Source organism: Caloenas nicobarica, chromosome 14 (assembly GCF_036013445.1).
Source record: "Caloenas nicobarica isolate bCalNic1 chromosome 14, bCalNic1.hap1, whole genome shotgun sequence".
In the NCBI taxonomy this organism is placed as follows: Eukaryota; Metazoa; Chordata; class Aves; order Columbiformes; family Columbidae; genus Caloenas; species Caloenas nicobarica.
The window spans coordinates 13386630-13412592 of NC_088258.1; the positions used below are offsets into that span (position 1 = coordinate 13386630).

General features: G+C 38.9%; 1 protein-coding gene across 1 annotated transcript in view; it reads right to left on the reverse strand.

Annotated features, from left to right (window-relative positions):
* The window catches only part of RBFOX1 (RNA binding fox-1 homolog 1), a 1184784-nt gene extending 1176136 nt beyond the window's left edge, over positions 1-8648 (reverse strand). The window contains exon 1 of the mRNA XM_065645206.1: positions 8424-8648. Coding sequence (XP_065501278.1) covers positions 8424-8648 — 225 coding nt within the window. The remainder of the gene's footprint in view (positions 1-8423) is intronic.
* Between the last annotated feature and the right edge of the window lie 17315 nt (positions 8649-25963).

The following is a 25963-nucleotide window of genomic DNA, read 5'->3' on the forward strand; positions in this document are numbered from 1 at the left end:
ATTTGGCTTTTGCACCAGTAATGCTAAGCCCCAGTTAAAAGAAACAAATGTTCAATAGAAAGCACTATATAAGATTCAGGTATCAACAACAATATCAATAAGATGCAATCAGCATTTAGAAAACACATAATTACTAGGGTAGTATTTGACAATAGATCCCATTTTTGACCTTCAGATCTTGCAGAAATGGTCCATGCTATAAAGCCTTCCAACATCTGCAGTCCTCCTGACTTACAGCAAATGCAGAAATAAGAATTTTAAATAGTTATGAGCTTACACACTTTAAAGAAATCTTGAAATATCATCTTACTAAAAATCCCTAACCATTAATTTTGGAACAGAGAGAATGAATAGCTAACACTGCTTCCCTAAAACAGGATTTTACCACACTTCTCATGGACATTAACAACAATAGAAACTTTGTGAAAACTTCGATGTTTTTAATCATCTCCTTACTATCAAAGGTAACCAATACAACCAAAATAATTACAGGAGATTGGGAAATACAGAGCACTTGAAGTGCATGCCATTAATGACTGATCCTATGCTGCCTTTGCTCAGCTATTCAAGGTCATGATGACCTTGGGGAAACACAGAGCCCTTTAAGTTTATGCCAGTGATGGCTGCTGCTGTTGCATCCCTGCTCAATTACTGAAGGCCATTATGACACTGCACGATTCTTGCTAACCTTCAGGCAACACTCAGCAAGTAACGCACCAGATCCCTAGCTTTGTTCTCCTTTAACAGCCTGTACTGTCTTATAGCAAGGAAGAAAAACTAAAGGTTTCAGATGTTACCTCTGATTCACAGGTTGGGGACCACAGGTCTTAACAGCTGAGCACCCAGAGCATTTCAGATAATGACTTGCTATATAGCCTTGGACAAGTATGTGTTTCTCTTTCCCTGCATCTTTTGATTTGTCTGTCTAGTTACCAACTAGTTAAAGAATATTTTAATTTTTTAATGAAGTGAAGGACCAGAATTGTGTTATTCCCTAGGAATCCTAAACTATCTGTAATGCACAGTAACACTGGAAGCACAACGATCCACAGCAGTCTATACTTCCTTGCAAGTACCTGAGACAGCAGAACAAAAATCATCGGCATTCTGTAGCATTATCGTCAGACACTCCACATAATGGCTAGCGCGATATGGCAAAAATGCATTATATTGTAAGAAAGCAGAAAGAAAATAGCAAGTAAAAGATTTCCTAAGCACAATAATTCTTACAAATCTTTTTCACTTCAAACAAGTTTTGCTTTTAGGGCTAGAATGAAAGCATCCTTTCCAAGGACTGCAGCTACCAGCATGTCCTCTCCCACCACTTCTCATTGATTTGTGCATCTTAGGTGGACCTTTATTAATTAAACCTCAGTACAACTAATTGAAAATCACTTTATCTACCACTCACAGTTAATGATGTTAGGTTTAGTTACTCAGCCATAGTATTTTCCTACGCCAAGCTATTAAAAGATTCCAGTTAGTAACTACCTTGCTTCACAACTGTTGACAAAGTGAAGTCCACTTTAATAATACCTTAGGATGCCAGAAGGAAAGAGTTCAACACACAAGACAACTATCAAAAGTAGATGTTCTGTATTCTTAATTTAAAGGATACATTCCTTTCTAGTCTAAAGAAGACTGTGTAACTCCTCAGACTGTTTAAGAACTGCACAGTGGACAAAGCATTAGAACACATTAAGTGCATTCTCTAGGGAGAAATTATGTGGATGGCAGTGCATCAGATACTACAGTCTAATTTAATGGAATAAAATAAGCAACTCTTTAGTAATAATGCACTCACAAATGAGTCTGAACACCAAGTACTCCACAGGAAAGGAAAAGGTAGTGAAGAACCAGACTGCTTCCATTTTTAGTTTTTGTATAGTTTCTATGGCATATTCCCTGTTGTTCTAATCCAGGCTAATAACTAAGACTGCAAATATTTTTTAAAAAAAGAAAGGCACACACACCACCAAGAAAGTAAACAATTTCATGAATTTCTAAATCCTAAAGGCTTTGAAAAAATATTTTTCCATGACTGAGGGATTATTCAATGCACGCTAACCTCTATTGGGTCATAGAAGAAGACAGTAGCAAAAAAAGAGTCACGCATAAATGTCTTAATATCTCCACTAATTCAACTCTGTAGACCAGAGATGTCGTCTTTTGCACTTCAGAGGATTTAAATGCATTTTGGATGCAATTTCAATCAAAAGTAATACTCCAGTTGCTCCACAAAAGTTGTAGTAATTGATTATTCAAATTGAGGTAGAAATGCTCCGTGAATGTTCCCTGTCAGTGAAATTAAGCTTCCAATGGGTAAATACAAAGGGCTTATGTTACTCTTGGTTGCAATTGCACGTAAAAATAGGCACTCACTGAATAAAATAAAATTTCCCCCATGTCAAAACAACAGGGAATCCATACAGTGTCTTTAGATTTGCACACTTGCCCCCTGCCATCTAGTGATCTGTCCTAGTAACTACAGTAAAAATGTTAAAATAGGGTTATCCATAAAGGTTTATTTCTGCTGTGTTTAGTTGACTTGGCCAATTATTTACTGGGGTTATTCCTGCTCAAGTCACAGTGACACTGTTGACTGACATCAGCATTAGCCAGCAGAAGGTTAAGAGGAGGATGAATCACTTTCAGGGAGAACATTTTCCATCGACTTGTTCTGGGACTTGGAATCACATCCAAACCTATTTTTGAAGACCATGTATCCAGACCTTTCTACAAAAGGCTTCCTTGCTAGTATATAGCAAATATTCCTGTGGATGTACCTCCAGCACCTTATATAAATACAACCTCTCACTTCTTCTAAAGAATGATGCTCTCCTTTCTTTCCATGTGTAAAGACAAATAATTATGCCTCTGTCCTAGATCACAGAAAGTGACTGTGCTCTGAATCAAAACAAAACATTAATTTCAGCATATTACAGTTTGCCTAACAAGTCAATAGACTAAATCCTTAAGCTATCCTTTAAATTAGGTAACCAGACCCAAAAAACAGGCAAGAGAGGAACTGCAAATACAGACGGCTTTGCATGTGTTCCAAACATCATGCTATTCAAAATGTTTCAAATCCATGGTGTTGCCCTAGCTGCAGTCCACTCCCTTCCATAACTTCTGATGACAAAAGTATCTCGTAGATTTAAACAAAATTATAAAGAGGAGGGGAAAAAAAAAACCCTGAACTGAAGCCTTTACAGTAGAATGCTTCAATCTGTTTAGGACTCTGAAAGTCAAAAATCAGCACCTTAAATTGGACTCTCAGTCCAGCATGGACCCACCACCCCAGGCTCTCCCTGTCTAAACATGATTCCCCCTACAAAGTAATATTTGTAAATATGATCAAGAGCACAAAGTCATATACATACAAACAAGTTTTCTTAATAAACCAACTCTAAAGAGCAAATAATTTTTTTAAAACAAAAAAAATCTATATGAGAAACTGCATTAATACAGTGTAGAATTGTGTGGCAATGCACAGGAAGGTCAAATTGTCAGAGTTCAGACGCACTTCCTATATGTGACTCTGTGCTGATGCATTTTTCACATAACCTGAGCTAAACATAAAAGATAATTCATGTGTATTTCATTTGTCTGTATTAACACCATTCTCATATTCAATGCCTCCTTATATCTTTGCTATTTACCTCAAGCTCTTGCATGACAGGAGCTCACACTGCTAAATGCACATACTGAAGTTTCTCAGGTAAATCCAGATGCAGGGTTCAGTTCCTATATCCTCACCCAGTCTTCATAGAGCTTTTAATTTGATACTGTGAATCCATACCTCTGCCTCACATGAGGGAACTTTATCTTGAACTGAACATGAGGCCTTGTATGTTCCAAGCTTGCATCTTAATTCCTATAAATTCCTTCCTCTCCTCCTGAGAAATAATCTTTTAAATTATCAGCTTTCCAAGGTGTGTTGTTCTACAGATTGGGAATACTGGTGCACCAGCAAAGAGCTGAAGCAGAGTGTTTCTATCAAGTGTGCCCGGTACAAGTTCAACACAAAGCAGCAGTTGGATGTTAGAGAACAGTGAAAGAGGGAAGGCTTGTCTTATCCTTAAACTTAATCTGGCCTGAGCAGGCATCCAGGTCTGCATACCACAATAGAGCCATGTGGAGAGCAAAAGGAAAGACCACAGAGACTGGAGTGAATCTTCATTCAAGGTGTATCATACAGGCAGTGATGAGCATGGGAAAAGTATGCTGAAAATCTAATCCTACATGAAAGGTAGTTACCCATATTTCAAGCGACCCAAAATTTCCAACCAACTACTTTAAAGATTGAGTGGATCTCCCAGCACTTTTCAAAGCAGTAATGACAAGGTTCAATTCCTTCTGTATGCAAAGATGAGCACACCACACAGCATGCCACATCGTTCCATCTAAACTGTATTTAAAATACCTATTAACACTTGAGATTTAGAAGGCCGAATTTGTCATATGCTACAAGTTTAGTGTAGTCAATTCTTCAGAGTTGATCAGTGAAAGCAGTTTTCTCCTCCTACAAAAGAACAAGTTTTCATGTACTTCTTTTCAGATTCTTTTGCAACATGTCAGTCCCAAAACTGCAATAAAGACATTACTTTTGACGTTAACAATGGAAAGTTGCAATTTTTCTTCCCTGTAGTTCTACACTTCCCTCTTTTCCAAGTCTTCACAAAGGCAAAGAGAATTTTTGTAAAAATTTGAAAGTGCTTTAATTCCTGAAGGCATTAAATCTTTCTGAAAGTCCTTTAAAGGGATGAAAGTTCAAGCTCTCCTACACACTCCTGCACAGGTGACATTACAGATGAAAACACAGTTAAGCCTGCTGGGTGCTATGTGAACCCCAGAGAAGTCAAAGCAAACCCAGGAATTTGGTCTTCTGTAAGTTTTGCAGAAATGTTTGGAGGAAAAAAGCTTGTTTTGTAACAAAGTATGCATTATGAATAGAGAAATATCTTTGCGCCAAAATCCAAACCACCTTCACGAGGCAATATGGACTGACAGTTTGATAAAGAGAGACCAAACAAGACTATATCCTATAAGTACAAGGATATGTGGATTATAAGGATACACATTCTTCATTATCATAACTCATAGATAGCTCATAAACTAGTCAGGGAAAGAACACGTCTTTCAGCCTAGAAACGAGCAAAAACATTACTTGCACACTTCACATACTTTCTACTTCAGTAAATACTATTTTGTACTAAACTGATAATTTCCAGCATGTGCTGGAGCACGGGTGTGGTGACAATCAACCAGATGACGATCAGGTAGCTAACACTTATGGTCACCCTCCAGGCACACAAGAAGTGGATTGAATTCCTCAGAGACCATGGTTAAATACTTTTACCAAAACTTTAGAGTCTGAGCTCTTCCAAATGCTGATTCCCCACCATCTTTACCAAATGAGAATTTTTAAGTTGAACCCTACTACAAAGATTACATTCCATTTGGTTTGAACCAAACACTTCATTCTGATGCTATACCAAAAGCAAACATTACATAGGAAAAAATTGCATGGCCTTAGACTATGTAATTCACAGCTGCTACAAGCAGGTTCCTCACTATAAACAACAGCAATAAAAAGAAAAAGCAAGCAGCACATTATTTTAATAGATGTCTAAATTAACAATTACAGTTTTATCTCAGGTTAGTACCAGTAGCTAGTTGATGTAGTAAGTGAAAGAATCATTCCAGGTACCATTGTGAACTAATTGTTGGCAAATGCAACCCTTCATTCTCATAGCAAACAAACCAGCTCTGTTCAGTGAAGCTGCACAGCAGCAGCTAGTTATAAATACACAATGCCAAGTAAATGCCCAGAAGTATTATGCACCATTTCACAAGCATAAAATATAGATGGTGTTTGCAGTCTCTCATAATATGAAATTTCATAAGTGGAATAATGAGTTAGACAACCTAGATAGGTTGCTTTCTTCTAAACTTAAGAATGGATGTTGAATCAGGCAAATAACAGCAGAATAAATAAGAAATAACACATTTACTGTGCTTTTTTTTTTAATACTAGTCCAAAAATGAGTCAAAGCCTACAATTTTTTTAATGTCCTTCTTTAAAATAGAAGACATAATGGACTATTAGGAAATGTTCTTCCAATGCATGCATTGATTACCCATACCACTATGCCTATTAAAGATCCTTCTAAGCACAGAAATGAAGTCATTCCAGTGTTTCCTAAGGGCACACAGTCCATCTTTTCCAGCAGCTTGCTCTCTACAAAGTAACAGACACAGTGATTGTTGAACAAGATTTACTGGTTTTAGAAAGTTTTATGATAACAGAATTTCAAATGTCACACAACATCTCTAATAATGTTTCCAACTCAGACATATTGCTTTAAATGGGAAGAGGAAAAAAAAATACTGGAAATGTATAGAAAACATAGTAAAACATCCCAAGCAAGAGCCTATTGAAGTGAGCGGAAAGGACAGCTTCAGTGAGCTTTGATTAATTTTGAATCAAATTGGGTTTAATTTAAGGACTATTATAAGAATTATTATTTTATTATAAACATATTCAAGAATAGTTTTGGGGGAGACAAACAGTAAAACTGCTCATTATCACATTTGTTTTGTTAATATTTTCAGCAACCCACTGATGAAAACTCATAATATAGTGCTGGAGCAGATATACACATGTCCTTGAAAGGACAAAAAAAGGACAGGTATCCATTACCACAGAACTTTCCTGTAGTGGCAGAACATTAATAAGGGAGTAAACCAAGCCTCACAAATGTGGCAGAGCCCAGCAATTTAGGTACACATCATTCCAGTATATTCTGCATTCTAAACCTGATCCCTCAAAAGACAAAGGAAACTTCTTGAAAAATAAGCCTTAATTGAATAACTTCGTAATTAAATGTTATAGTAAGACGCACTATCAAAAAACTTTTACCCCAACCGATAGTGGCATTCAGTTATGGATATTTATTATGAAGTGGAATTGATTTACAGACCTTACTTTCAGAAAACAAACAAACAAAACACACCACAGATAAAAACAAGACTTATGATTTGACCAATTAACTTGCTCATATATTGTATATCTTTGAAAACAAACAAACCAGAATTGGTATCAGAACAAGAGCTATACTTTGGTTTCTGAGAGTTAAAGAGAGCATCCCTTCACAAACATTGGAAACCCAAAAAATACTTACAGCAAAGTGCAACTATATGCAGTTACATGGACTGATAAGAGACTTTTGCTTGCATCAGCTGACACTCTAGACATATTTTAAATACTTTTGAGTCAGAAAGACTGTTGCATTTAGAGATGACCTTCCACCAGAAAGAAATGAGTAAACTAACTTTCATATTATTTTAAAAAGTAAACCCTACCGAGACTGGAGCATTTACTTGCCTCCTCATTTAAAGAGGAATATCTTAATTCACAGAATCAACCCCAGGAGAGAAAAATAATACATTTCAGAAAACTTCTAGATAAAACCTGTACCCTAAAATCGCCAGCAGCTGTTAAATGAATTCTAGAAGCTATGCTCTTGGCATACAATGGACTTAAAGACAAAACATCTACAGTCAAGACATTGTTCCCACTCCCACTTCTGACTGAGGGAAGCAGCTATTATGTGTCCAGGAAGAAAAGTACCTGGCCTAAATTGCTCCATGAGAGGAAAAGCTTCAGCTGGCTGGGAATCCATATGTTTGCCCCCAGTTTTCTGCTGTGCTTCAGAAACCTGCTGGCAGGCACAGCAGCTGAGCTACATAACCAGTCAGGAAACACTGACAAAGTTAACCTCTTATAAAGGTCTGATAATTGTGATATTTACAGAGACAACTGTTTGTTCAGCAGCCCTTTTTTGCTAAATCTCAACAGATGACATTGGCTTTCTCACCAGACCAGATTTCTAATCGCCAGCTCTCTTCTTCCCCTGGAGGCTCTGCCCTCACCCCCAGGTGTAAAACAGTGTTCCACGACATAAGCGCAGTTCAAAGTCTGAATGGACAGACTGAGAAACAACTCAAAATGTCCAATTCAGTGTGCCAACTCTTACCCAATTTCTGAACAGATACAGGGAGCTGAAAAACAAGCTTTAGCAGTTAATACTCCTTCTCCCCGACACCCTTCCCCACCTCCCCCCCTACCCCAAAAAAAAAAAAAAAAAAAAAATCACTTCTCTGACAAATGTACATTTTGCAAGCAGTTAACAGCAAGAGCCAGATTAAAAATACATACTCCTCCACTAAAAGACATGAAGCCGAGATAAGAAACTGAAGAGTAACAATCCTTATCTCAGTGAGACGGGACACTTGATCATATTCATGCTACACTACTTGATGCCCAATTACCAAGTTCAGGATGACAAATAATCTCAAAGGTTACCTCCCAGCCCTTCCCCTTTTCCAGCTCAGACCTACTAAAGACCCTCACTTACACTTTTGCCTTCACCACCTTCATCGGGCACAGGCTCTTCTCTGCCTAAACAAGGCATTATTTCTTCTGCTGCTGCTCCTCTGTCCTTCCCAACGTTTCCTCCTTCATTCCCCAGCTTCAACCTCTTCCCCTCAGGTTGAGAATCATCCACATCCTCCCTTCTCATCTTGCCATCTCTGCCTTGCTGCTTTGCCACATCTTCTGTGCTGCCACAGGAATTCGACATTTTTAAAAGTGTTACAGACTTCTCTTAAAGACTGGTGAAACTGCCTTTTTGGAGGGGATTTAGCTTCTGAGAGCTCCGATGTGCTCTCGCTGCTCTTAAAAATGTTAGCGGTGTTTCGGAGCCTTTGCAGGGACGGCACATAGCACTTCTGTTTCTCTGCCGCCCTCTCCTGCTCACTGGCAGCACCGTGCCCGAGACCGGCTCCTGCCCTCCACCTCCTGCACCCAATAAAAATAACCTTTCCTGTATTGATTGCATGCACAATTCTGCTGCTTACGTTGCCAAAACCCTGGTACTTCTCTTCTACCTGATCCATAGTAATTGCCTTTCCTCAAAGTACAAAATATTTGCTGCACCTTCTTTAAATCCAAATTTACCTCTGTCCTCAAGGGACATAGTGGTTTTGGTTATACACTGTTTAAAAGCCAAGAATTATTACCCACTAAAAGATAAATACTGCTTTAATTCCAAGCAACTTCTTTCAAAGTTATTTCATTATAGTCTGGTTTCTTTTAAGGAGTGTCCTTACTTTGTAAGTTACCTTTGTATCTTCTAAATCCATATTCCACATTCTCACATCAATTTCACACAATGCATTCTGGTCCTATGACTGTAGGAACGAGATTAGAATGACCCAACATGACAGTTTGGAGATCCTCTTTGCTCTCTCAGCCAGTTTATGAAAAACATCAGCACAAACGACTGGTGTAATATCTGGACTTAAAAAAAAAAGTAACGGTAACCTAGTGTTTTCACATATAAGCTACAATATGCTGCTTCACTTCATTCTTCCAATTCAGATGACAATATGGAGTTAAAAAAGAAAAAAGGTAATCCAAGGTCTGTTTTCTACCATTTAAGTGCTTGCAGATTTAAGTGAGGTTGCTTATATCTTGCAGAGTGAAGTAAACCCCTAAGATGCCCTCTGCAAACATCTAGAGATATTCCAGTCAAGGGCTTGGGGACTAAGCTACAGAAGTGGTGACCAAACAGTCCTCCTCTTTCCCTGCTTATTATAATAACGACATGATCCAACACTTCCCCAAGCTCTTCTCTCCAACCTTTCCCACTTTACCCTGGCCTTGGAGCTCTTTCAAGAGTTCTGCAACTCTTCACATCATCTTCCCCATTCTGGAATGTGATGCTCTAAACAGCAAAAGTGGTCAGGCTGCAAAAGCCCAAACCTTTCACCTTTCTAGTGCTTATTCAGCACCCATGCTGCTTTTTCCATCACACTTGTCCCACCTTGTCCTTTAATCCTGTTTTCTACTTCTACTTAGTTTATTCTTCTTATACACCTCTCAACCTTACCTAAAATACTAAAAGATAGAAATAATCCTAAAACTAAAATGTTGTTTTAACTATCATACTGTTCAGGCAGATAGCTTACTTGAACAGTAAACTGCGTCCATTTCAGTTGGAACAGTTCTCCACCAAAAAGCTTTGATTTCATAGAATCCAACTGCTTTGCAAGAACTTGCCAGTTCTTCTAGTATTTTGTGTTTGAAGTGGAACCAGGCAGCCACACAGGCTGCCTCAGTGAGCAGTGCAGCCACATTTCTGTCAGTGTTTGCCAGGCAGCTGCCTGGCTGCTTGCATACTTGTGTCTCCAAGCTGTCTTGATCATGGGCAGTCTGCTTCTTCCAAATTTAAAAAAATTAAACACCCAGTTCCTTGGTTTTGAAGCACTGCTTCTGTAAATTTTTATTTCCTCAAAAACAGAGGCAGATACTGTATTTTTGTTTCTAATTAAAAACAAACATTTTTGAAATGTCGACATTTTCATGAAAAGAAAAATGAGAGAAACAGCAAGGCATCAAATAAATTATCAGTTGGTATTTGGGAAGAGAAGGTTGGTCAGACTTCTGCTTTCTGTTACTTAGCATGCAAATACTGTATGGGAAGAATAGTTAGTTGTTATATTTTATATTTCTACAGCATGTTGCACTACAAGGATCCCTGATATCAGGCAGTTCTGCAATACATTAGCCTACACTATAAGCTAAAAGTTGTAGTGCTGGGTTTTATGCATGGAGCTCCCTTCAGGAACAGGGTCCAAATTTCTCAGATCGTCATAAAATTTAGAAGAGGATAAAGTGATCAGCCTGGGAGAAAAGTCAGTGCTACAGATGCATCTAGCTACCTTCGTTGTTCTGTATTGCTACATCCCTTGCTTAATGCCAGCCTGATTTACTGTTTCACCTTCTGACTTGATAGTTCCCTAACAACTAGTGTCTTGGCCATGATCAATCCTTCCCTTCTTTTGATGGAAGGTACTTTATACCTAATGAGCATTTTTAGATTTCAAGTCCCATGTTGGTTCCTCACAGAGCCCTTCACAAAACTGATAGTGAGCCAAATAGAGCAACTAGCACAACTCACAAAAATTAAGAGGCCATTAACCAGGAAGGTACACCAAACTGAGGAACAAAGTGCTTTAAGCCCCTGGGAATTCCCACACAATCTGTTTTCAAGATATTTCTGCTTGGAGTCATTGTTAAAGTATGCAATAATATCAAGAGAACAGCCAGACTTCCAGAGGTATCATATGCAGTCCCACTCTCAGCAGTCAGTCCAACTCTAGTCAGCATCACCTCTCAGACTGTGAGGTACGCTAAGTATAATACAACAGGCACACTGAGCATCCTGGTATTGAGACTGCATTGAGACACAGCATCCAAACTGAGTAAGATACAAACATCCTGGAATAGGAGTTACCAAAAGAAAAAAAACCAACCAAACACACCCCAAAATTCCCTCTTTGTCTCTCACTTGTTTACCTTCTCACTAAGATACCTTCTCAGACAGCAAAGAAAACATAACATCAGTGATTGCCTGGAATCAAACAGGGATGAGTGGCTCGGAGGAACATGGGGGACAGCGGCCACAACTGTTTATATATGCTCTTGATATCTGTGCACACATTTGTGTGGCCTATGATCAAGGCAAAAAGACTTGCACTTCATTTCCACCTGTTGTGCAACAGCAAAAACACACTGAGCCGTGAGGCAGCTGGAGTCATGATGAGAATGGTGCTGGCCACCTGAGAGGCACAGAATTTGGACACAAGGAACCAGGGAGAACATGGGGGTTTGGGCAGAGGTAGGGAGGGGAAAATAACCCGCTGAGTGTCATAACACTCAGATGTAAACAAGGTTTACTTTATTGTTTCCATTTTACAAATAAGCAACTGAAATATCAAGGCCAGTTGCTTCAGTTCAGGAGGTGAACTTTGTCTCCTGGAGAACACCAGGATGGTGCCTATGCGTTATTTGCATCCTACTTAATCTGAGTTTAAACTTGACAACAATCCCTTTATTAGACTCTTCTAGGAAAACACCACTCATAGCAAAATTCAAGTCTCAATGACAGGTCAGCCAATAGATGTTACTGCAACCTAACTGTGCTCCCACTGAAAGCAGGTACATTCAGTGTAAGTGGGGCGAGACCACTCCCAATTGATCTCGCAATTCAGCCCAACCAGTCCACAACCAGCATAATACAGAAGTTTGGTATATTCATAGATTTTAGTGTCTTAATGAATAAAATTATGTGCATTACCTCAACAACATTTATATCAGAGCACTATGATGTTTAATTTAATGGAATACTTGTTGCATTCCCTTAGCTCACCTTAGTTTGCAAGCCAATGCAAGACTACATCTCTGATTTAAAGCCCTCTAATGTATTCCTTCTTTGCAGTAAAAACACAGGCTCTGTAAGTCTACTCATGTTCTAAGAGAACGTAAAATGCCAGTCCTGTCAATGAAGTGCAATATAATCAGCAGTAAAAGCTCAGATGTCTTTTCATACGTGCTCTGATACAAAGAAAAGGAACAACAGACAATTTACCCACTTGTAAAATTACTTTAATGGGAGGAGAATGGAACTGTAAGTTTACGTTAATCAGGTAATTTGGCACATCTTATTGCTACAAAGAAGAAAACTTTTTTGAAAAGTCTGAATATGAACCGATAAGTATAGAAAATTAATTTTTCATTAATTTTTACTATTGCTTCCAAATTAAACTCTGCATCTCATCCCTGTAATTACTTCTAAAAGCTTATAAATATTTCATTATTCTTTATTATTGTTTTATGTTCATTGGCAAACACTGGAGGCACTGACTCCATTGTTTAAAGCACACTGTTTATAGCTTCAGGTTTCCCTATAAACTTACTCTACTCTGTACTAAGCGCAGAAAGAAATCATCTTTTTATATGGTGGCTTCTGTATTGTCTATATTTCAAAATATAATTGCAAGCAACGTCACCAAATAAACCAAAGCGATAACTTTATCTAGAATTTGAGACATTTGGGTTTCTAGGAGCATGATCCCAAACCTTCACAAAGTTCTTCAAAATGTACTGGAACAGGTTGTAGGTATTTGCAAAGGCCTATGTAGCTTTCATGAGCACTTTGGAACTAGATTCATGACATCATACAATAGCTTCAAAGTAGCCCCTTGCAGATGACATTTAATAAACAGGATTTGGAAAAGACAGAACTACAGGAATCCCCATTCTTAATAACAGCATCGTGATGTATCTTCCCCGCACGCTATGTGCACCTGATGGGAGGGCAGCTTAGGAAGAGCACTTGGATGCTACTGTTACATCTGCTATGATTGCCATACCAAAAAAACTAAATAGGATATGTCGCTGACTACTAAATCCTTCAGAACCAAGATGACATCAAAATATCCCCACAAAACTCTACCAGAAATGTGCCAGGTCTTCAGTAACCAGTAGAGATCTGTGGTTACCCACAGTCCGTGGAAAGGCTTGCGTCTCCAAGCTGGGATCAAATGGTAGTTTTTTTCCTACCATCCAAGCAGAAACAACCTAATGTTTACACCCTCGAGCTTCTCTCCAAAGCTACAGGTTGCATTCGTTACAGAACATATCAGTTTCCATTCCAGCTGCCACCATACCCAGTTAGTGACAGGACAATGTCCCACTTCCACAATCATTATGTAAGACATGCACAACTATGGCTCACATATGGAAAGTGGATTTAAATGCATATGTATACCTCCTTGAGTCAAAGTAGATTAGAAGCTAAGACATTTTCAAATCTACGATTCAACAAATTTAAGCCAAAAATGCCCCAGTTGTATTTATTATTAAATAAATTTATAAAGACAATTCTTCACTTTGTTGACCCAGTACTTTTCTTGCTACAAAACCATTGTATGATTGGGAGTTCTTTCTCCATTATCCTTACCATGCCATGAACTCCAAATGTAGACAGCAGAAATGAAACTCCTCACAAGAAAGCAGATTATTCCTACATAATTTTCTGTAACACTTCGAAATCCCTTTTAATCAAAAATCTTGCCTAACACCGGTAAAGCACTATGGACTTCTGATTGAAAAATGCTCAACATCCAGGTCCTGAGAGTCTCGTTATTGATAATCTTAATCCTTAATAATGTTGAATTAGAGTAGAAAAGTAAGCATTTAACTGGATGAGCTGGTTTGTTTTTATGTCACTAATATGGCTATAGGACAGATTATGGTAGTAAATTCAACGGTGGGTTTAATTTTTAATCAAAGCAATTACTCTTTTCTCTGTGACCTACATTAAGCATGTGAGAAGTACTGTATGATCCATCTCCATACTTCACGCTAGTCTCAGCACACCCAATTCTATTCACCCTTTGAATAAGCTTCTTGAACATCTGTTAAAACTATGTAGTTATTGGTAGGAACTATACATGTCACCTACTGCCTTGCCTGAGTTTCTCAGATCAAATTTCAGCCTTCCATTTAATGGATAATGACATCTAAAATGTATTAAAGAATTCGAATGTCCAGTTCTCGAACTGCTGCAATAAACAGTCAGTCTTTTGGAGATTAGAGTAACAACATTGTCATTTAAGTGGCTCATATTAAAAACACAGGCCAGAAAACAAGTATTTCATTTTTTACAAGAAGCCATCTCAAATTATCTAGCTGTATCAGGAGAGCTACTCTGGATTCATACCTGCTGAGTACCAAGAAGACGATGCCGTTATCAGCGTTATCCTCCCCACCATCACTTTCTATCTGTGCAACCCTTACAAACCAGAGTAAGTTTATAAAGGGAATGTATTAAAGAGAGCCTGTTATTTAAGTCTTTATAAACACAGCCTAACACATTTAAAAATCATATAGGAAGCATCAAAATCCTAGGTCTTTCCTATATTTTCTTTAAAGATAATCTTAAATGGCTAGAGAATAGCAAAGCACTCCTGAAAGACTGCAAGCACCATGGCGGGGGGGCGGGATTTAAAAATAAAAAGACCACAAAACACCACACACCTGAAAAAGACCTTTCTCAAAAAGATGTTGTACAGAAGAAAGGTTTAAAAAATGGTTATACTTATTATTTCAAAAGCTCAGGATCAAAAAAGTCAGGTGGGAAAATATACACTGGTGAAAAACACACTATACCTGGCAGGACACAGAACCATACTCAAATAGCACCCCAAACTTAGACAGATCAGAAGGTCAGAATCCATTTTGGCACGACACGGATTTACAGTCTCCCAAGCACAGACTTGACAGGCAGGATTCCACAGCAGTACACAAGTGCTGGTGCAGTGTGCAGGGAAAGCTCCAGGATGACGTTATAGACATAATGCCTGAAAACATTGCCCCTAACTAATTTGAACCCATCCACAAATAGAAAACTCCCAAGCAGAAAATAAAGAGCTTATGTTTTCTCTCATGCTGTTTTAAGTCCTCTGAGGAAAGCTTTTCTTAGTCATTCACACCAGGCTCAGTGTTTTGATGTCAGCTTACTAAAAGGACCCTGGCTGGGAGGGAATATTGCTTACATGGTCACATTAAACATACCTAATCACAAAGTTAATTTTTCAGTTTACATTTTGAAGTATTTGGACTACATATTTGAAAACAAAGATTGAACAAATAAACAGTAAGAAGCTGAGAAGCGTCTCAGCATTCTCTTTACTAGCCATTTGTGTTGGCCAGTCCTGTACTTTTGTTGTGCAATTAAGACTGAGAACGAGCACAAAATATGCCCTTCATAGTTTGTGAAAAACTTCCTAATTTGAAAGGAGTTTGGACTTGGATATATCAGAATGATAGCAGTTTAATACAAGTTTCCAAGTAACCTTCCTACTGCAGCTATAACTACATGTTTGCTGAGGGTGGGTTTCATCATTTTTGTGCAGATCAGCCAACAGTATTCAAAACATTTTCACCCTGTTTTAGTCCTTAAAGACAGCATAGGCCACGTGCTAGACATTCTGCAGGGTGCTCAGGTTTAAAGTCAACTGGCAGCCATTATCAAGACTGTAAGTTAAGCACAACCAGATGAAAAACATAGTACGTTGAGGACATACCAACTACTCAAGCTGATTTTTGTAAACTGCTGTTTTCACTGTTGCATAAGACTAGCTCATGGTATTAAAATACATAGAATTGCATTTCTTTGTATTTTACAAGACATTAAGCTCTCTTAAAATGGTTAATTTTTAGTTTAACATTTTATAGATTTAACATTAGGAGTAGGAGCTTTTGTAGGAAAGTATTTTCAGGAGATCTCAGGCTGGGTCACAAACTTTAATACCCATACAGCTTGCATTTTAAATTCCAATGAAAAGCTTGAAGCTGGTTCATGCTTTTCTTCAGCAAGCCCTTGCTCCTGAGGAAATCAAATTACCATGAAAAGCACCCAAACCAAATTCAGGGAAACTAGATCTGTTTTTCTAAACGTAACAAAGAGAAAGTTCAGGCACTGTCATGCTACAAAGCTGCTTGGCACAACATCTCTACAGCAGGTTTCACACTGACATCAATGCCAGCTGACAAACTGAACACTCTTTGCAATGCAAGCGCTTAATAACAGCAGCCTCACAAAGATACACATCCCTGGATAGATCATCCAAATATCTTTTGGAGTAAAGAAATCAGGCAAAAGGTACCTCGGCCAAAGAATGTTCAATAATGGGAGATGTCAGTCAAAAAGCTTGTTACCTTCCGATACCCACTTAAAAATGAAATATTATGTTAAATGTTCTCTAAACATTGTAAGGAAGTAGCAAGCTTTTGCGATTGGAAAATTTCTGGAATCACTGTATCATTCTGTCTCTGCATCCCCTGTACACCCCCCAGCAGGTGGGAGGAGGTCAGCTGAGGCTGCTCTGTGCAATTAAGATCCATTAGTGCTCTCAGGCCCTGATGATTCCATGCTGGAGGCAAATGAGATTGATAAAGACAGGAGAAAGAAGGACAAGGATGTATTTACATCTGTTATAGGCTTTTTAAAAAATAATATGAACAGTACAGGAAGTAATTAGGTTCTTCCTTCAGCATCCTTGGCCATAAATGAAACAAGCACCTTCCACTCAAACTCCCAGTAGATGGTGTAGTTAATATTACGCATCTGCTGTTCTTACCACATGAAGTCTCAAGCAAGAGGACAACTAGGTTTTGTTTTCTTCACCCTTCTCTCTTCTCTTGCTGTGTGAAGTTACACTTTTCTCCACCAAAACAGTTATTTCAAATTGGCTTCCTACTAACTGTCCCCCACCTCAATCAGGCAAGTACAAACCAGGAAAGAAGGTACTGAAGAGTAGTTTTACTTGCTCTTTCCTTTCACATGAGCATTCTTGTAAAGTTTTGCATAAGCAGTATAAGTAAGAACATGCAGAAATATGGACCAGCAGAGGCCAGCTTCCTGAAACCCTTCTTTCTAAGTGTTAAAAATGTAGTTGAGTTTTATTACTATTGAGAGAGACTGGAGGGAAGACAAAAGAAAACTATTTAGAGCACCTATTACTTCTGTAAGGTTACAGAAATCTACCTTCTCCTGATTTAAAGGTCAGGTTTTCCTACATAATACCACCAACAAAACTATTTTCCGCAAGCTCTTTTTTATCTTCAAGATTTCTAGTTTGTAGTGTTTTCTATCCCACCATCTGTGTCTGTGGCCTAATAAATTACTGGTAGTCCCAAAACCTTAATTTCATTCATCATTAGATTTCATACTAGCAACAGACCTCAGAGTTTTAGCAGCAACAGCTGTCATGCATTGAAATACACTTATTTGTATTACCAAGGCATATGTCTGAAGGAGCTCAGACTTATAAAGCTGCCCTTTGCTCTCTTCTGTCTTTGGAAAAAAAAAAATTCACTTTGCAACTCTTTCCTGTCTCCCAAATTCATTGGCACACCTGTGAGCAATGATAAAGCACAGAACTGCAATGAAGTAACAGACAAATCAAAACAAGCAGCTTGAAAAATGCAGCAATTGGCTCTCACTAAACTCGTTGGGGCTTTTTGTTCCTCTCCAGTACTATTCCAATTTACAATAAGATCTTGATCAGTGATGTCAAGATAAATGTTATCAGTGATTTCAGAGACAGTCAGCTCAAAAGCTAACATTATCATCATGATACTGGAAATGCTGCTTACTAAAGGAGCAGGATAAGACACAAAGGCACAAATTAGATGGCTGGAAGAGATAAAGAATCTATTGTAACATTCAGCCACCATTCAGGCATGGTGACTGTCATCTGAATATTCTTCCAGTCCACCTAGCATCTTCATCTTATAACATCTGCTGTCTTCAATGTCTCCTCCTCACCTTTCTCCCTTCAGGAGAGACTAATTCAAACCCTCCTTTAAAAAGCTTTGTTTCCCTCTCCCGCTTTGTAGCTCTTGCTTTGCATGTATATCACATCCCTTTTCTTTGTCTGCCCTGTATCTTTCTGAAGGAGTGGTGTCATGTTTTAAAAAGCTTAATGCAACAGACCCTTGATCATAACTAGGGCAAATAAATACCACCATGATCCACACATACCATAAATGGCCTATGTCAGTCAAAAGCAATATTCTTTGTCTGTACAGCAGGAGCAAGCAAGCAGCCAGGTCAAAGACACATTAAACAATGTAAGATAAGCAGTTTAACCAAGTGAATAGTTGGTAGAGTCTGAAAGAAAGGTCACCTGTTTAGGTCAACCTGGAAGCAACAGCAGTAGAAATAACTGAGCAAAAGCATTCCTTCTTAAAAGAAGATAACCTTCTCATCATAGCCAAAGGAAGAAAATAAAGTATGACTCTGTGTCTGCTACTACCTGACCCACCAAAAAAAAAAAAAAAAACCACCGAACACCCACAAAATGCCAACCACAACAACAAAACACAAAACAAAACAACAAAAAGCAAATAAACAAAAACCCAACCAACCAACCAAACCACAAAAACAAACCACAAGATCCAAAGCAGAAGATGAACCTTTCTGTCTTAAATGCAAGTAAGTTATTATCACAGACAGTCAAGTGGAAATAAAGTACACAATCCCACGCAGCTTTCAGCAAGTTCACTTTCCTGCAAGCACCAGTCCTGAAAGGAAGACATCCCGTTGCCTTCAGTCATGAAGCAGAAAGAAGCTGTCTCTGCCTTGTGCAAGTGTGTCATGATTGATGAGTGTTCAGTTTTACATGGGATTGAAACATATGTCCTGATCCATCGAAGTTCTTTTATGACATAATTATAGAATCTCATTCAGTGTCTAACAAATGTAGATAGGTTACCTGCTGCCTCCTCCTCTTCCTGTTATCAAACAGCAAAGGCGAAGCTGCTATCTATTTTTGTTTATACATGAATCACCTCAGGTACCCAAGTGCTGTGTAAGCAATTTATATTAGACCAGAAATTTCAAGAAAGTACTACAGTCAGTCTCTAATCCAAGGAATAAAATACAGGTTTGGAACCCCAACAAACATCTGACTACTTGCTATTATGTAAAGCAGGCTGCAGCTTAGTAGTCTTAAACCTGCTCAAGAGCAACAGAAAAGATTAATGCATATCTGCTCATATCAGCCTCAAAATGAGTCTACTATTTCAGGTAAAAGACTCCTAACTCCCTTAAGTGCCCATTGTTCATTCCTAGTATCACTTATTTCATTGTTGTGTTATGCTCACAATGTAGATATGGCAAAATAAATATTTTTAAAAACACACTGAAGTGGGAAGGTCAGGGGAAGAAACCAAACCTGAAATGCAAAGGCAATTCACATCTTATGCTACTTTCCTCTCTTCTCAAGTATTGATGCTGTGCAATCATTAGCCTTCGTTTAGTCAATACCCTAAACTTCCAGAAAGTACTTTTCTAAGCAACAGAACTATAACCTCTTATGCTCAGCTTTATAGAGATAAGTCAGTTTAACATCCTTTACAAAATAGGACCAAGGGAAGGAGTACCTTTTTTGTTCTCCTTAGAAAGTGAATGAGGAAAAAAACAAACAAACAGCTGCAATATCTCTACAGAACTAGCAGCTACAGTAAAGCAATTACACCGAATTTACAGTTGGGCCCCGAGCAGAGTAAGCTGCCTGTGGCACCCTACACATCAACAACAAGGAGCCAGATAAGCTACTGTACAGGGTACAGGTCCTACAAGAAGTTAAAGAAATCTGTCATGTGAGATTAAAGACCAAGCAATTATAAACATTAAAGGGTTAGATTATGCCAGTCTTTACATAGCTCACGTTAAGACACTGGTGCTGTCCTGATTTTACTCTAGGGACACCCAGAAACCTAACTGTGACAAAGCTGTCTTCTAGAGCAAGAACACACTACAACCCAAAGAAAATGGTTATACTAAAACAAGTACCTGCTAACTACCCTTGTAACCAACAGAAACTCACAGGACATGTAAATTTCATCACTCACATCAGTTCTTCAAACCAGGGGAAGCCGACGCTCCAAGCAGCAGCTGCCGCGGCCAGCAGCCCGAGGCGGCTCCGGTAACTAACCGGGTGCCGTGATGTTCCCGCAGCTTTTGTGACAGCAGCGCCCCGGGGCAGGGCGGTGCCGCGGCCCCTGAGCCCCCGGCGGGGCGGGGAGGGCACCAGGGTCCCGGTAAAGCACCAGCTGGGGAAGATCAAGCAGGACTTCGTGAGCCCTAGGAGCAAAAGCAAAGAGGAAAGTGGCTTGACTTACCACCTCCTCTTATCTCCATGCATACAGGTAATTGGGAGAGATTGGATCCACCTGTCTAGAAAAGGAGAACCTTTGCTGGCAGATTGGCTGACTTAGCAAATCATGCTTTAAACTAATGAACCTGGGTGGTGGGATCCAAAGCCATGACACCTGTGCATTGAGAATCAACAGGATAGATGAGCACACTTACCAGAGTGGTGACCAATGCCCCTAAACCTTCCAAAAACCTCCCCCAAATCCTGCAGCTGTGCCCTGAGCACTGACACCAGTGTCCAGATTTGACACCAGAGCAGGATGCTTTGCTGGCACGCGCAGGGCAGTTTCATTTGTTGCATTTTAATCAGACCTGAATGACCTGTTTAAAATTGAGATACAGCTTCTGCATCTGACAGTTTTAAAGGTCTCCGCTTTATTTATCAACAGTGTTCAAACAACTGTACCTTTGCGGTACAAACCACAAGAGGAAGTAATTGAATACCATAGAATTTGAAGTCCTAAAAAGAAGCCATTAAAATTAATAATAATGCTGGCTTCTACAGCAGCTAGAATAACACATGCACAGCATTAGCTATAATGTCTTGATCGATCATTTCTGTACCACCTAGGCAAACCATTAAGTTTAGGTATCAAGTTGAAAGCTATTACTCAAAATCTTTTAATGAAGAATGAATGCTCCACATTTCAGCTTTGACAATTAAATAGAGGTTTTTTTCATTAAAAGTATTTCATACAACTATAATGTTTAAGTGCTTAAAGAGACAGATCTGGGTGTTCCATCTCTTGTTGTAAATCCATGCTTAGCCATGAGGCACACTGACCAGTAAGAGGTTTAAGCCATTTCAAATACTAGCTGTGTAACACAGGACAACCAGTTGCCATTGTAGTTCACACTGCTAATTCTCAGCCACCGCTCAAGCTGCTGCTTCTTTCAGCACCAGCAATCTACTTCTATTTGGTTTTATACATGATACAAATACCATGATGCTAATGTTGGGAAAAAGCATTTTTACATGGGAGTTAGTGTCCTTCATTCTTGTTTCTCTCATAAAAGCAGATTCACGGCTGCATGCTCTGCACAGGCCAGCTCTGGAGACCGATCTATTTCTGAGAGACTATGTAAGAGCAAGAAATGACCTCTCAGCTTTCAAGAGATATTTGCCTAATTCTCATGTTCTACAGCCATTTCTGACAATAATATGTTAAGCTACGGCTCTTTATTTAAAGGGTGAGCTACCAAGAGCTGCAACATTTCTAACCTCCCTACACACCACTGAAAAACTTGCCAGTTTTACCCTTGCACATGGGAGCGTTTCTCCCCTGCACCTGTTCTGCAGGACTATGCTAGTAGAGTCTTTCAGAGGTGATACTAGACACATCAGATGCTCTTAGTTTAAAGGGACTTTACCAGTGGCACAGGCCAAGTCAGGCTGGTCAGTCCTGGTTGTTGTTCTAGCCAGTGCGAAATGCACTTTGTGCTTCAAAACCTGAAGCAGGGAAGTTACTTTTTAACAATTAACCTCAATTGTATTTCATGGACTTGGTTATTACTTTGAGGCGTAGCTGAGGGCCAGACTGTCAACTACATTTGATACTCATTTTTTTGGTGGAAAAAAGGAATATACAAGAATATGACTATCCAAAAGTCCAAATCCTTCCACTATGAAAAGAATTAGCATACTGTTATTTTAGCTAGTGGCATTAAATCATCATCTTGCAGTTCTTTTTCAGGGGCTTATCTTTTCACAGTGTGAGAATAACAAAAAAGTACTCAGTGGTACCACACACAGAGCACAACAGCAACAGCTGAGTTTTTTTACAATGGAAAAGCGAGTAAAAAATTATGAAAGACCATCAGGTAGTTGCTGAACCTAGCCAACATCAGGGCTAAGAAAAAGCTTAGTATAAGCACTTGAAAGATAGCCTGTTGATTTAAAGCTTGTTTACCTAGCAGTAACAGCATCCATTTGTACATAAGATGCACTTTGGTCAATAAGCACAAATACTTAAGCCACAAATTGGGCTAAAGGGATTTCTTCAGAAGATACAATTAAAGACTTAATGTGTAATACCTTGACTAAATAATCACAGAGGGGAACAATAACCTTCTCGAAATACATGGAGGATGAACACAGCAAGGAGGGAGATGACTCTTCAGGGACTAAGCTAATAGGATTAAAATTTAGAGTAGCAGAAACTTTAATAGTGTAACCTATTAGGTCATGGAATAATTGGTATCACCAGAGCAAAGAAGCATTTTATTAACACTATGCAGACAAAGCACTCACAGTGAGACTGTGGAGAAAACCAATGAGACCTTAAAAGTCTTTTTCTGTGGCATCATTTTTAAAGAGACCTATCAATCAGATTCTTTCACATATTTTAAAATAATTAGTTTGAAATAATTGGCGAGACTTTCAAATGAAAGTGAGAGAAGATTTTTCTCCCAGTCTTTCTATAAGAAACTATTTCTTCAGCAGAATATTTTCCTCACTCTGGTTCATAGTTTGTAGGCAAAGAAACTCTCACCTTTGAAAGCAGCTGTTCTTTTCCTCTACTCAACAGCTAAACTTCAGGCTTCAGCTAACACTGGCAGTATCATCTTTAATTTCTCAAACAAAAGTAGTCTCTGCATCATTTCCAGAACACATCCAGGTGCATACAGTGATGGTAATGCTAAACTGACTTTTTTTAAGATCAAAATCTTTGTTGCCACATAAAACTTTGTAACTGAGAGACTCCAGTAAACCAGAGTTGCAGTTTACGTTCCTAGCTCCAGGGAAGATACTAATTGCTGCTGGCAATATAGTAGTATATACATGCCCTGCATCAGATTTATATACTTCAAATTCAAACAAAGAAAAGTCATGTATTGTCCTCACACTTGATCAAACTCAGTACACAAATTCCTCAAATCAATAGTTAATTAAAAAGAGGTGGCAATTTCTACACACTAAATTCGCTCATATCTAGCATTCTACATTCCCTGTTCCAGGTATCATAGAATCATAGAATGTCCTGAGTTGGAAGGGACGCACAGAGATCATCAGGTCCAACTCCTGTCCCTGCACAGGACAACCTCAAAACTCACACCGTGTGTCTGAGAGTGTTTTCCAATCACTTTTTGAACACTGTCAGGCTTGGGGCTGTGACACCTCCCTGGGGAGCCTGTTCCAGTGCTCCCGCACCCTCTGGATGAAGAACCTTTTCTGAGGAAAAGGTTGGACATGAGTGTCCAACTTAAACCTCCCCTGGCACATCTTCCTGCCATTCCCTCAGGTATGAGTATACCGAAAGAAAGAAAAATCAGAAAACTTTTTATTAATGCTGATTTTTGAAAAAATAGATCATTGCTGGGTATATCAAGACTGACCATAGGAGGGCAATGCAAACTTGTACAAGACTTGGCAAGCCTACACAATGAAGACACACAACTGTAAAAAACAAAACCAACCAAACCAACATCCAGCTCAGTGCCATCCTATTCCTAAATTTCCTACAGAACACTACATGGGCATGGCAGGGACTTTATGAAACAGCGAAAGACTTTGTAGAGCCAGGACACACAATAGAGGCAAGAAAATCTGCCCTGAAGCCTTTCTTCTTGTAGTAGGCTCTCAGTATACTGGTGTAGTAGACTTGTAACTGGAGACATTCATTTCTTATTCCTCTTCCTTCCTGTGCTCACCTCAAAGCAAATATCACCAGGCATTCCTCACCTCTTAGGAGTTTCACAGACCATTGCTGAATGTGGTAACTCGTGTTGTTCTTGGGGTGCAGCCTAGTCTCTATTTCACATGAAACTAGTCAGTCCTAAATTGCTTTACTGTGATCTGTGGCATTCCTTCACTTGAAACATACTGAAAAAATAAGGAGTTCTAAGAGTGACTCATAAACTGCTCTTTAGGTCTTGAAGAGATGAAAGTTTAAAACTTTTCTAACTTTCACTGCATTCAACATCCAAGTACAATATAGCCAGTTATGACAACTTGCCAGCAGCAGAACGCTTTCATTCTAACTAGGATATTTTTGCAGCTTTCTTGGTTTATATATCTTTAATTTTTTTTTTTAAGCTAAATACATTAATTATTATATATACCAATCTGGAGCTAGCAGATGTGGGGATATAACTTGTTATTTATATTATGCTAATGTAAGCCAGTTCAAAATACACAATTAAATTGCAAGTTCAGTAGGCATGTTAGGCTTGCATATGCTGCCTACCCCATCAGGTCTCTCATGCCCAGCTAAGCCTCGGGAATGTTTGTAATTCAAATATAAATGTCCTCTGCTCCCTGCAGTATATAGTCCAATTTGAAGAAAGGCAACACCTGAGAAAGACAATAAAGGAACAAAAGCAAAGGCTAAGGCTGTTCACACATTACCTCCAGCAGTATACTTCCTCATAAGAAAGTACCAATCAGTGGAATCTGTGTATCCTGCAAAAACTGGTCAAAGCTTGCAGTGGAAGCCAGAAGAGCTGCTGATGGCCCAGCTGGCTGGTACTGCTGGCTTGCCTCCGTGCCAGTCCAGCCTGCTCAGTTTACATGGAGCGAGCTGCTAGATTTCCACATCACTGGGACCATTCTTCACTGTAACCTAATATTTAGATTACAACAAGTGTAAAGGCAAATCTGAAATGTGTCCTATTTGTAGCCCAGTAATGAGCCACCAGTATTCCTCATACAAGGTTTTGTACATCTCATTAAGATATTCCATTTGAAACTTAAGCTGTACTTGACATTTTAATTTTTTTTTTTTTTTGGTGGGGGGGGCAGATTTCTTGTTTGTTTCTTTTGTTTGTTTTTAACTGTAATGAATTACATGTAGCAATCTGTTCTTGACTATTGGCAATGTCTCGAGCCAAGCCTGGCTTCGTTCCTCAACAAACCCATGGTTCTGTGACTAATTCCCCACAGATGTTCTTCCCCCAGCTATGCTACTCCTTCAAAGAAACGTTATCCCTTTTCAGAGGGCCTTTTCCAGTTCTCTCGTACGTCCTTGCAAGACACATCCATCTGTGTAATCTCTTCCCCACAGAACAGAGGTATTTTGTGACTGTGGAAGCAGACTTGGCTATTCCTCTGCCATGATCTCTTGCAATCTTGACACAAGAAAGGGAAGCAGAATCAGGTTGGAATAACATGATTTTTATACCTTTTGCTTATTCCAGTAGTACTACCAGTCATTCCAGAGAAATCAGATATTATATGGTGCTATTTGCCCCACTGTTACCTCACTAATATTTGGTCCCCTTTGAATTTTATATTTCTCTAATACATTCAGGAAATATTTTTCAGGTAACAGAGTACATATTTCACATCAAAGAATGGAAAATAAACAAGAGAGTTAATTTGT